The sequence below is a fragment of the Pseudophryne corroboree genome, chromosome 10, assembly GCF_028390025.1.
Source record: "Pseudophryne corroboree isolate aPseCor3 chromosome 10, aPseCor3.hap2, whole genome shotgun sequence".
In the NCBI taxonomy this organism is placed as follows: Eukaryota; Metazoa; Chordata; class Amphibia; order Anura; family Myobatrachidae; genus Pseudophryne; species Pseudophryne corroboree.
The window spans coordinates 109,235,386-109,249,153 of NC_086453.1; the positions used below are offsets into that span (position 1 = coordinate 109,235,386).

Genomic DNA, 13,768 nt, shown 5'->3' on the forward strand with positions numbered 1-13,768 from the left:
GTGCCCACACAAGCGATACAGCGTTCAGTCAGCTTACAGTGAATCATGCAGTAAAAGTGACCATGCTCACCTAATGCAGCTGACCTGTTTCAACACTTGTCAGATCTTTGCCTTGGCACCCCTTACTGGGCATACTTGGCACCCCAGTACGTCCATGAGTACACTTGGCACCTCCACTCCCTTCCTGGGCACATCTGGAAAACCCCCTTCCTGGGTACACTTGGCATCCCCCACCCCCTTACTTAGCACATTTGGCACTATACTCCCTCCCAGGGCACCTTTAGAACCTTCTTTCTCTCCCTTTGCCCCCCCCCCCCCCCCTCCTATACTGGGCAGACCAAATACCACTGACCCCCTTGTTGAGTTCCTCTTACTGTCTGTCAGTCAGCCGGAAAGCCGCCATCAGATAGAGGACACATCCTCTTATGGGGTCCCGCTGCCACCTGCCAGCCATGCAGCACAGATGCCCTGGAGTATGGCTGTGTCCTGGAGTATGACTGTGTCCTTTTCAGTCACCACTACTGACTACACTTAAAATTTACACATCCGCCGCTGTCTTTGGATCCACCCCCAGCTAGAGCGAGAGCAGCCATCCAGGTGCCCCAAACCTCTGCCGGTGCTAGACTTGGACTGAACCTATGCATTCCAAATGCCCTAGGCATTTGCTTAGGTTGCCTATGCCGAGGGCCGACTGTGCACTAAGCGATATATTGGCCATTGTGGTGGCCATAGCAAGCCTAGACATCTGAGGCCTCAGATGAGTTATATTTACTTGCGTATTCCTCAAGCCCCCCTCCATGGTCCTGCAAATACATATCACTGTAAGCGACAGTAACATAAATATAGACAATACAATTTTTCGGTATTAGAGAATTACAATAAAGCTTGAAAACATTTTTGTAGCTATAGTTTTCTATGTCATCTTTGTTAATAAAAAAAAATCTAAGTAGTTTATGGGGCGTATGCAATTAGCTCAGTTTTTTCTCCTAGGTGAAAAAAACTGTGCTTTTTCGCTATTTTTAGGGCGAATGTAGATTTGCCCTATGCAATATTTTCGCCTAGGCAAAACATGTGAGAGGGGTGGAAATCACGTGGATCAGTGAATCCACGTGTTTTCTGTCAAAAATGCGGGCCATTTTCGCAGATTTTGAGGCATTTTTCGCCAATTCCTTTTCACTTAATAAAAGAAGGTAAAAAGGCCTTTGCGAAAATGCCTTCAAAACTTCCGAAAACGGCCCTAAATGAATACGAGTGGAGAAAATTCATTAGCTCCGAAATGTAATCGGAACTAATTGCATACGCCCCTATATGTTTTCTTTATGCAGATTTTGTAAATAAACTCTTTTCACTGATCCTCTCCATGTGTATTTTCTGAGATAAGAGAGAATTTGGAACTGTTCATTGTCTCTAAGGACATGAAAGAGCTGTGTGGCATTTCAGGAAGCTGTAAAATCAGACACTTTGAAATGTAGTCATCTTCCTTGTCCGTTTCCCTATACAAGCTAAAGGTGGATGTGGGGCGGGAGGATGTCTTAGAAGACAAAAGCTTTTACTGATCATGTATAATTAGGGACAATCAAAAAAGGGTCAACAAGTTCAAGTTTTCTCTAGAAATCACCCATTAAACAATAATGACTTTAGATGTTTTAGCATAATTTTGAATTGCAGCTCAGCTCTTTCAACAACTGTTGGCCAAAAGCATCAGAGGACAACCCGAATCCAGCTACTTCACAGCTGAGGGAAGAGCATCTGCATTTGCTATTATTCAGCATAAAGCGTCATGTGCGGCAGGAGGGTTTGAGGATGGATGGTTGAAGTGGAAATTAAAACTTCCCTTCCCGTGGAGCCTACAGACTACACATGCAGTTTATCATGCCAGTATGTTCTTTTGCCTCTGCAGTTTATTTTGCTGGCAGTAAACAAAGCCAAAGGGAGTGAAATAGATGTGTCTGGTATGGGGGCTTCTGTGTAGCTATCATCATTAGTTCTGCCATTAGAATAGGTAGCTGATATTCCAAGCAGAAGGACAAATTATGGCTTCCAGGAGTGCGCTGTCCTTGTCCGTTTTGCCTCATGTGATGCTGACTCTTGTGAGAGTCAATAAATGTTCTAAAGAGGTGATGGTGACTTTACCCATGGCAACAAATCAGATTCTAACTAAGAGTTTTCTGGTACATTCTATAAAATGATAGCTAGAATCAAATTGGTTGCTGTGGTCAAAATATTAACTTAATCTCTATAGAAAATGTAATACATCTCCCCCTGAAAGTGAGTGGGATGCTCTGGGGTATATACTGGGGTATATATTGACAAAGCTGCTTATAACCAGAGGGTTTGACTGATAGTTTTGACATGTCAATAGAGATAAATGCTTACCCACGCTTATTCAGCATTCATCCCTATTCCCAGTCAAAGCTGGTCGCGCTGCCAGATCCTGGGCCCTATGCAATGTAGTTGACATACACCCACATGCGACGGTACTGTACATGTGCAAAACCCCGGCTTCTATGGACTGCATTGACTGCAGCCCATAGAAGCCGGCTAGGCTTGCTGCAGTTCTGCACATAGGTATAATCCACTCCTATTGCTAATGACCACTCACTTTAAAGTACCGTGACATAGTAAGTATACCGCCTTGTCTCATTCCAGTGCCTTCCCCGCTTCTGTACCCAATCTGCCCAAGTCACTCCTGTGCAGGCACTGTTCTCTTTTCTCTGCTTTCACCGTTGTCTGGAGTAGGAGATGACATTTTTTTGGGGGTCCCCTTTTTCTGTTAATTTGCACGTTCTTCATATCTCTTATTTTTCATTAGGAAATATTTTTAGAAAAATTTATCAAACTTTAATAGAAAGAGAAGGCTTAAATAGATGCTCAGTAACTCTGCTGTAAGACAAAAGAAGACAAATAGTGAGGAAGCATCAGATTGCTAACCACTACTCAGACAAAATGGAAATAACTAAAAATAATCTAGACACCACAGTTTTTGGTTCAAAAAATAAATGATAAAAAAAGTATATCAATTAATAAAATGATTCATTGTTGTTTATTCATTCAATAATTAATCAGAGAAGAAGCCATGTACTACAATAGGAAAATGTTGAAAACATGTCATACACTTAGTGAATATACAGTGCATCCGGAAAGTATTCACAGCGCTTCACATTTTCCACATTTTGTTATGTTACAGCCTTTTTCCAAAATGGAATAAATTAATTTTTTCCCTCGAAATTCTACACACAATACCCAATAATGACAACGTGAAAACGTTTTTGGGAGGTTTTTGCAAATTTATTAAAAATAAGAAACTAAGAAATCACATGTACAAAAGTATTCACAGCCTTTGCTCAATACTTTGTTGATGCACCTTTGGCAGCGCCAGCAATTACAGCTTCAAGTCTTTTTGAATATGATGCCACAAGCTTGGCACACCTATCTTCGGGCAGTTTCGCCCATTCCTTTTTGCAACACCTCTCAAGCTCCATCATGTTGGATGCATCGGTTCACAGCCATTTTCAGATCACTCCAGAGATGTTCAATCGGATTCAAGTCTGGGCTCTGGCTGGGCCACTCAAAGACAGGGATTCCCTCCGGCCCACGTCCGCCTCTCTGAGTTGGCAAAGTTCGTACCACGTCCTTCTCCCTTTCAGCCTCGTCCACTAGGGCACCCAAGCATTCCGACCCTTCCTGGGTCTTTCTCAAGGTAAGCTCTGGTTGTGAATGCCTTTGATCTCTCCAGACATGGTTTATAAATCTCTCCCCTTAACCCTATTGGTCCCGGCACAGCTGGTCTCTATACAGCAAACTTCCTAATAGTCCATGACGCTCGTGTACCAGGAACTCCCTCATCTATGTCATCAAGTACCGGCCTCCAGTGAGTATCTCTCTCATTCATCTGGGCCGCCCTCAAGAGTGACGAACCCATCTGTCCTTTAGTGAGCAAGCCGCTCATTTGGCCGGGATTCCGATCACGTGACTTTGGCGTCATCCGTCAGTCTGGTCACGTGATGTAAACAGAGCACGTAGTAGGGGTCTCCTTCATTGTCATGGTTATCCCTTTTCAACTACCTTGTATCGATCACATGATGTTCACACCTACTGTAGCGTCATCCGTTTCTCAGGTTCACAGGTTTTTGTTGTCTATTTGTAGACCTTTATTTGAATACCGATGCTCACATAGTGACGACCTATTAGGAGGTTTTGGTGCTTCATAAATTTGGCTACCTCATATTGCCATCAATCAGTAATTTGTCAAGCCATAGTCGTAGATGGTTTTCAACACAGTATATTGAAGACTAGTTTCTAAAGATAAAACAATACAAGTTAAAAACGAGAACACATCAATAATAAAGGATAAAACTCGGGTTACAAAAAACAAAAACCATTTTGGCTACAATTGGTGCTTCGTTGCACTCGCCCATCCCCGCCGGCCATCCATCAACCAGGATCCTGGCGTCGGTATGGTGACCGGTGATCTCCCAACTGAGTTGATGGGACGTGTATTTTAATGTGAATACAATTTGTGGAAATTCTAAAATGCATTCTTTTTTTTCAGGGACCTCACAAGATGCTTTGCTTTCGAGTGACCTGGAGGCATGTGAGGAGTCCATGGCTCTCCTGGATGAGGTCATTATGTACACCTTCCAGCAGTGTGTTTATTACCTAACCAAGGTAAGGGGGCTGCTTTCCTCCATGTATCAGCTGTCCCTGTTCTGAGACTCCAACCTGCTGTTACATACTGTAGTTGTGAACTGTGTTTGATCTCCGGGGGAAGTACCAAGCCTTTAAGATGTGTCCATTGAAATGTTTTATAAGGATTTTTTTTCCTGGTTGTATTACTTATCTACTGGAAAGTTTTACTTCCTGAAAACGGGGTCACAGAAAAATGAAAGGAATTAAATAAACAGAGCAATATTGTTGATGGAAAGTGTTTGATAACTGTATAACTGTATATATAAACTTATCAACAGTCTGACGGCACTCCTAGAGACCACTCCAACCGCTCAGGTGCTCCACGATGTAGTATAAATATCCACTCCAAAAGATGCAGGCACTCGGAGACTGAATAAATGCACAAATAATCCTGTATAATCTTGTATTGTCCTGAGTACGGAGCTGAGGCTCCGAAAACGTTTGCATCTTTTGGAGTGGATATATATATATACTTCTGCTTTGCACTGTATCACTGTGTGTGTCCTGAAGACGGGGTCCCGAACTCCGAAACGTTGATAAAAGCAGTGAGCACCCGCTGGTTTCACCGCATTACTGTCTCCTGAGTGCCGCCCAAAAATATATCTCAGGTGCGCTAATACATTCACCACTTAACTGGCATGGTCAGATTTCATGCGACTGCGCCGTCCCACCCTGTCCCCCCGTTTTCAATGAGGAGATCCGTTCTGCAGATGTGCATAATATAATGTTTAAATATTTAGAAAAATACTTTTTAAACTTTATTAACTAAAATAAATTTTAAAAAACAATGGCCCTCATTCCGAGTCGTTCGCTCGGTATTTTTCATCGCATCGCAGTGAAATTCCGCTTAGTGCGCATGCGCAATATTCGCACTGCGACTGCGCCAAGTATCTTTGCTATGAAGAAAGTATTTTTACTCACGGCTTTCTCATCGCTCCGGCGAACGTAATGTGATTGACAGGAAATGGGTGTTACTGGGCGGAAACACGGCGTTTTATGGGCGTGTGGCTGAAAACGCTACCGTTTCCGGAAAAAACGCAGGAGTGGCCGGAGAAACGGGGGAGTGGTTGGGCGAACGCTGGGTGTGTTTGTGACGTCAAACCAGGAACGACAAGCACTGAACTGATCGCACAGGCAGAGTAAGTCTGGAGCTACTCTAAAACTGCTAAGTAGTTTGTGCTCGCAATATTGCGAATACATCGGTCGCAATTTTAAGATGCTAAGATACACTCCCAGTAGGCGGCGGCTTAGCGTGTGTAACTCTGCTAAATTCGCCTTGCGACCGATCAACTCGGAATGAGGGCCAATGTTATTAACAGTTTTGAAGGGAAAAATCGTCAGTTAAGTGGTTTTTAATAGGTAGTATACCTTTTTGCACATGGTCACTCAGTGTTACACAATATAAAAAAATATTCAGGAAACTGATATCAAATTAGATACCTAAAAGTTTTATTCCTGGTATAAAAACAGAGTTTGCTAAAACATCATTTTATAAAACATGATACATATAGTTGATATTAGTTCACATAGATAGTTACAATTCGACCTGTCCAATTTCGAAGGATACGATGTTAGGTTATCACCTTACTTTTACGGGTGTGAGCTCTTTAGGTGAAACTCCTTTTTAAAAGGTACAGGTGATTAGAAAAACAATCCAAGAACAATCCTACGCGTTTCATCCACATGTGACTTCATCAGAGGTATGGTTCAAAATAATCGGTTAAATACACTCTCAACGAGGATTAGTTATCTTTGAAACAGTCAAATCCACAAGTGAGCTTTAATAAGCCGAATTGGTCATCATGGGGTAATAACCATATAAAAGTGTCGTAAGGGGTCTAAATGGTAATAGCAGGACCGACCTAATTACTGTTTTTCTCCGTCTGTTCAGCAGCAATCTTGGATCATTTTTGTAATCGCCTGTACCTTTTAAAAAGGATCTTCACCGAAAGAGCTCACACCCGTAAGGGTGAGGTGATAACCTAACATCGCATCCTTCGAAATTTGACAGGCCGAATTGTGTTATATGTGAAAATATGTTTTTAGCAACCTCTGTTTTTATACCAGGAATAAAACTTTCAGGTATCTAATTTGATATCAGTTTCCTAAATATTTTATTATATTGTGTAATATTGAGTGACCATTTGCAAAAAGGTATACTACCTATTAAGAATGTATTAGCGCACCAGAGTTATATTTTTTTGTTTATTATCTATTTGGTCTCCACTAGCAGGGGACTACCTAAAAAGGTGCAGCTTGGTTTTGACGTTAGTGCGGCCAAAAGGGAATCTCTTTTTATCTATCTATCTATCTATCTATCTATCTATCTATCTATCTATCTATCTATATACACAGAAAGACAGCATAAAGGGGCACTCACCAGAATTTTGCACGTAAAAAGCATTGAATATTTTATTTATACTTATCAAAGTGATTTCACAAGGAGAATTCTTTCAACGTTTCGATCCATCAGGATCATCGTCAGGAAAATACAGCATAAGCAGCATGTACAAAAAATTGCATCCGTTCATGTACACCAGTATCTAATGGTCAATGCCTAACGGGCCAACTAAAGTACCCCCAGCACATTCAAATCAACCAATCCCAGTGGTCATGCAATCAGTGAAGCTAAATGATTCATTAGACTATTCCAGCTTACAGAGGGGAGGTACAATGTAACCGTGCTTTATCATCTGAGTGCAACTATTAGGGTTAAAGGACCAAAAAACCCCTGTATATATGGTACTTACCAGAAGCAGAGCTGGTGGTGCATTAAGGACTAATATCCTAAACAAATGTGCTGGCGTGCGTTCCAAATGTGTCCAGAGTGAGCACATTTGATTTCCTGCACAAATCGCGGGCATGAAATAAATCTATTTCATGACACCCGCTTTGTGGGGTATTTGAGGTTATGTAGTTCTAAAAAATAGATTTATATGGGTTCCTTTTTGTTATAGATTTTAATATTATATATAAGTAAGGTTTAGTGGTGTTTGTCATGCACGATTTGGTATACACATACTTTTGTGGAAACATTATGTAAACTTCCTCTAACGGGTCTCCCATTGATCTCAGCACAATCAACTTTACATGCAGTCATGATATCTTTAGTTTCTAAATGAGGCTAATAAACACCCAATAAGATTTAAACTCTATCTTTTTATATACTTTTACCAGCCATTTGGATATGGCTATGGAATATTAGATAGATAATATAATTGGTGTTCACTTTGTTTATAACAATCTTGATAAATAAAAATATGAGCCCAATTCGAGTGTTGCCATGACTACAAGTATTCTGTGGACATTCAGCGTCCAGCTGCGCTTTTTAGCCGCTTCCGGAAGTGACGCGGACGTAACAGGAAGTGCAGTGCGTTCCACACGAATTCAATGGAACGCACGGCGGTGCTTCCTGAGTGCTATGTGGGCGGGCGTGGCCGCGATGAGCCGTGCGGCTGACACTGCCCGCGATTTGTGCAGGAAATCAAATGTGCTCACTCTGGACACATTTGGAACGCACGCCAGCACATTTGTTTAGGATATTAGTCCTTAATGCACCACCAGCTCTGCTTCTGGTAAGTACCATATATACAGGGGTTTTTTGGTCCTTTAACCCTAATAGTTGCACTCAGATGATAAAGCACGGTTACATTGTACTTCCCCTCTGTAAGCTGGAATAGTCTAATGAATCATTTAGCTTCACTGATTGCATGACCACTGGGATTGGTTGATTTGAATGTGCTGGGGGTACTTTAGGAGGCCCGTTAGGCATTGACCATTAGATACTGGTGTACATGAACGGATGCAATTTTTTGTACATGCTGCTTATGCTGTATTTTCCTGACGATGATCCTGATGGATCGAAACGTTGAAAGAATTCTCCTTGTGAAATCACTTTGATAAGTATAAATAAAATATTCAATGCTTTTTACGTGCAAAATTCTGGTGAGTGCCCCTTTATGCTGTCTTTCTATACGTTGACGTCTGGACTAACACTCTGGACCTCTTGGGAGTCACCCCAGTGGATGTTATACTCCTCTGTGCGAGTGCGACCACATTTGGAATTGTATCTCTATAAACATATATATATATATATATATATATATATATATATATCATACTTACCTACCTTTAATTTATCCTCTCCGGGAGAAGCCCAGAGAGGGGACGCTGCAGGGAACTTTGCGATTCACGTCATTTTAGCCCCCCACCACCACCACACGGACCCACGAATACCAGTGAGTATCTCTTCATCCTGCACGCTTCACTAGGGTGCGGGAGATCTGCCTGCTCTTCCGGGGGTGCGGGGGGCTGCCCCAAAAATTGGGAGCCTCCCGCAACTTCCGGGAGAATAGAGAATAGGCAAGTATGATATATATATATATATATATATATACTGTATGTATGTATGTATGTATATATATATATATATATATATATATATATAGGAAAATTGGATAGGCACTCACCCACGCTGTACAATTTGCTCCGATGCCATCCGGACAGATAGATGTATAACCAGGCTAGTCTAACAAGCAACGGCACTCAGGGGATGGCTTTATCCCAAAACCTGCAAATTTATTGCATCACAAGAGCCAACGTTTCGGGGCACAACCGCCCCTTTGTTAAGGTGATGCAATAAATTTGTGCCTTTACACTTGTTTTTGGATAAGGCCGTCTCCTGAGTGCCGCTGCTTGTTAGACTAGCTTGGTTATATAGATGAGAAAGGACATACTTTCCATTCCTGCATCAGGTATTCAACTTTACGATAGTCTGCAAAGGTTCCTATTATGAAAGTGACTTTAGAATTTGAAATACTCAGAACATGAAAAGGAAATCCTCATAGAGGGAATATATCTTTATTTTGACCAATTAATTGCCTGTGAAAACGAATATCTGGAAGACGGTCATACTGATTAGATGGAACTTTGTATTGTTGTAGTGAAGAGCAGCTGAAATGCTCAGATGCATATGTACCATTTATGAATGTTAATCCCAGACAGGGTTTTAAAAATGTCTGTACCCATGGATGGCGCTGGGACCTCCATACGTGGACTTATTCAATAGATAGGTGGACATCTTTTTCACTTTTATGATTTGCATTGACTGTTACATATAACTAACGACCATGACTATTTACTATACAGAAAGTGTGTCCGTGTGTTTGAAAATAAAGTGATCGTTTGTTTATACTATACTATTATAAAATGTTTTTTTGCCCCTTTCGTTTCTTCCATAGACTTTGTATGCAGCTTTGCCATCTCTGCTAGACAGTAATCCATTCACAGATCCTAGCAATCTGTCAGATGTAGGTGAGCTAAGCAACATGCCGGAAGGCACTCGTGGCACGCTTTCCATTTACCAGGCTACTCTGGACCTGACCCGGGAATGTGAACTGCACCCAGATCTCGTGTCTCAGACGTTTGGCTACCTCTTTTTTTTCTCCAACGCTTCACTCTTCAATACTCTTATGGAAAAAGGTAAGGTTGTGTTACTAATGGGCTTTAGTGGGAAGACTACTGCTGATCTTCTTGAATAAATAGATTATTACATGGGCCCACATCGCACACCCTGCACCCAGATAGTATACTTACCTCCCCGGACTCCCGCTTCAGAGATAAATCACATAGTATATGCGCTGCTGTCCTTTAACCAGAGATTTGCACATCTGCAAATCAGAAATCACCAGGAACATGGCAGTAGGCACAGTACAGGAGGAGGGGGTTCACACGGAAGCTGCACATGACCCCTCCTCTCTTACTCAGCCTCTGTCTGTATGTTTACAGAGGCTTCCCTCAATTTAGCAAGCTATGAGATGGTGTTACCCTATACCCGTTTATGGGAGAATTGCAAAGCTGAAGAGTACTGGCATATCTTTAATGTGTGCAGTGTGTGGGGTGCGCATGGACCCCTGGGGGCCAGGGGAGCCCACACCACACACCCTACACCCATTTTTTCAATACTTACCATCCAGTGTCCCGTAGCAGTGCAGAAACCACTTGGAAAATGGTGCCGCAACCACTTTCCCGCCATTTTGTGCATACACAATTGGAAATTGTTTCCACAGCAGCCATTTTCCTGGAGACCTGCGCATGTGCACTAGACTCTGGGACAGTGCTTGGGTCTTCTAGTGCCCCTAGTGCCCAGAGTCTATTGCTCTACTGGATAGAGTGGAAGAGGCCCAGGTGGAGACTGCACACAGGCCTCCTTCTCTCTTGATGCGCCCCTGCTGGAGGCTCCAGCCACACTGCCCCCTGTCACTCTTGCTTTCTGCCCCCCATTCATTCCAGCCCCCTTGATGGTAGGGAATAGTTAAATGGCAGTGCCGCATTTATTATGGCAGTCAATGGTCCGTGTACACCCTTTCCATGGGGGTAGGGAAAGGTTGTGCAGTGCATATACTATAGATTGTAAGCTTGCGAGCAGGGCCTTCCTACCTCTATGTCTGTCTGTTTTTACCCAGTTTTGTTCTATTACTGTTGTTCTAATTGTAAAGCGCAACGGAATATGCTGCGCTATATAAGAAACTGTTAATAAATAAATAAATAATATATGCTCCTCCAGCCTCCACAGCCTCCGTGCTGCTGTGTGGCTGCAGCATGACTTTCTCTCATTCACGCTGATGCTGCATGTAGCATCGGAGATCACCCATAGGCTGTGGGCGCTCTCAGCTCTACCTCACACAGTCACCGTCGGGTGACGGCGGCACTGCAGAACTGCTGCACCGCACCAGACTTAAAAACGGGACACAGTGAGTCCCATTCAAATACGGGACAATCCTGTATAATACATGATGGAAGGCAACCCTATGTACAGCTAACCTGTGTGCAGGACATTGCTGTGAGTGTTGATTTGTTCATTTTAGCTAGAATGAAGCTTTATTCATTTTAAAATGTCAAAAAAAATAAACCCATGCCAATCCCGCTATTATCCAATGCTGAATTTCATCTTATTTGTTTGTATTTGTTTCTGTGAAATTTCTGTACATGATCTAAAAATGGGTCAGACAAGCACTTTTCCATCATACTGCTTAGAAGCATCACTGACTAATCCTCTCACTCATCTTTTCTGATGGAGGAGGGGCTGGTCCTTTGCTGCGTCCATGGGCCAGCAGTTCCTCTCATTGTCCTGGCAGGTTATCTGCAGGAAGTGGTGTGCTTCCTCCTCGCCTGGCTCTCAGGGCTGCTGGGAGCACTTTTTTCCTTCGCAGCAGGAAGCAAAAGGTCGCTTGGCCTGAAAAGAGAGGATGACGTGCTTTTCTTTTTCCATAACACCATCAGCGCTTAACCCTTTTCTTGGTCCAGGAAGACGTTACTACCATAGAATGGACCAATTAGTGATTGCGATTAAAAATTCTAACTATCAGGACTGTGGGGTGCAGGGTCACCATTACCAGTCAGCCTGAATGTATCAGACATGCCAACATTCTGACTTAAACAACTGGGAGACAATGTTGAAAGATGTATAAAATAGTGGGTGTGGCTTACCTGTTTTGTGGCTATGGTTTATCATTTTTGTGGCTAATACACAATACAGACCAGTCTAATATGGGCACATTATAAATACACATTCTTGGTGGCTAGTTTACAACAGACTTTACATTTTTTATATATAATGTGCCATACCTTCCCTCAGAATAGCATACAGTGCACCCTGCCATCCTGTGCTGGTGAAACATGCAGACTTTGGGGGTCTTAACTCTAGGTACCAGACTTGCATTTGCCACATCACTGTACTCTGCACATCTCCTATACCTCAGCAGCATCCCCGCTCTCTACAGCATGTAATGCTAACAAACTGTCCTGCTGCATGGGCGTGGCCATCTTGGATTTCCCCATTTGACTCTGTAGTCCAATCCCTGCAGAGGCGGAACTACCGGCAGTGCACTGCACTGGGGCCCGCCTCTGTCCAGGGGCCCAAGCATGTAATGAGTCAAACTGACTCATTACATGCCGCTGTGCGCTGCAGGCAACCGCTGCCCGCAGCGCACAGCCGCCCGGAGATAGGAGCTGAGCAGCGGTACAGACGGGGGAAGGAGGAGGGAGCCGGAGGACGGAGCCGCAGCAGCGCTTTGTTACTGGTGGAGGCGCTGCTGCTGCTGCTCCTCTGCTTCCCTATAGGCTGTCTTCCGAGAACAGCCTATAGGGAAGCAGAGGGGCAGCAGCGCCTCCACCAGTAACAAAGCGCTGCTGCGGCTCCGTCCTCCGGCTCCCTCCTCGTCATTCTCTACTGCCCGGGAATCGTCGTCTGACGCAGCTGCACCGAGGAGCCTGAGGGTAAGTATAATTCTTCTTTCTTTCTTTCTTTCTTTCTTTCTTTCTTTCTTTCTTTCTTTCTTTCTTTCTTTCTTTCTTTCTTTCTTTCTTTCTTTTTCTTTCCTTCTTTCTTTCTTGTGCCTGCCTGCCGCAATGTGTAAAAAGGGGGGACTACCTGCCGCACTGTGTAAAAAGGGGGGACTGCCTGCCGCAATGTGTAAAAAGGGGGGACTACCTGCCGCAATGTGTAAAAAGGGGGGACTGCCTGCCGCAATGTGTAAAAAGGGGGGACTACCTGCCGCAATGTGTAAAAAGGGGGGACTGCCTGCCGCAATGTGTAAAAAGGGGGGACTACCTGCCGCACTGTGTAAAAAGGGGGGACTGCCTGCCGCAATGTGTAAAAAGGGGGGACTACCTGCCGCAATGTGTAAAAAGGGGGGACTGCCTGCCGCAATGTGTAAAAAGGGGGGACTACCTGCCGCAATGTGTAAAAAGGGGGACTGCCTGCCGCAATGTGTAAAAAGGGGGGACTGCCTGCCGCACTGTGTAAAAAGGGGGGACTGCCTGCCGCAATGTGTAAAAAGGGGGGACTACCTGCCGCAATGTGTAAAAAGGGGGGACTGCCTGCCACTATGTGTAAAAAGGGGAATCTGCCTGCCGTAATGTGTAAAAATGGGGACGCTGTCTGCCGTAATGTGTAACAAGGGCACGCTGTCTGCCGTAATGTGTAAAAAGGGCACGCTGTCTGCCGTAATGTGTAACAAGGGCACGCGGTCTGCCGTTATGTGTAAAAAGGGGTAATCTGCCTGACGCTATGTGTAAA

At 43.7% G+C, this 13,768-nt stretch overlaps 1 protein-coding gene across 3 annotated transcripts in view; it reads left to right on the forward strand.

Moving 5' to 3' along the window:
- Positions 1-13,768, forward strand: part of RASIP1 (Ras interacting protein 1) — a 199,192-nt gene that overhangs the window by 151,789 nt on the left and 33,635 nt on the right. For all 3 annotated transcript variants that reach the window (XM_063942723.1, XM_063942722.1, XM_063942724.1), the window contains exons 8-9: positions 4,553-4,668; positions 9,930-10,170. In XM_063942723.1, the coding sequence (XP_063798793.1) occupies positions 4,553-4,668; positions 9,930-10,170 (357 nt within the window). The remainder of the gene's footprint in view (positions 1-4,552; positions 4,669-9,929; positions 10,171-13,768) is intronic.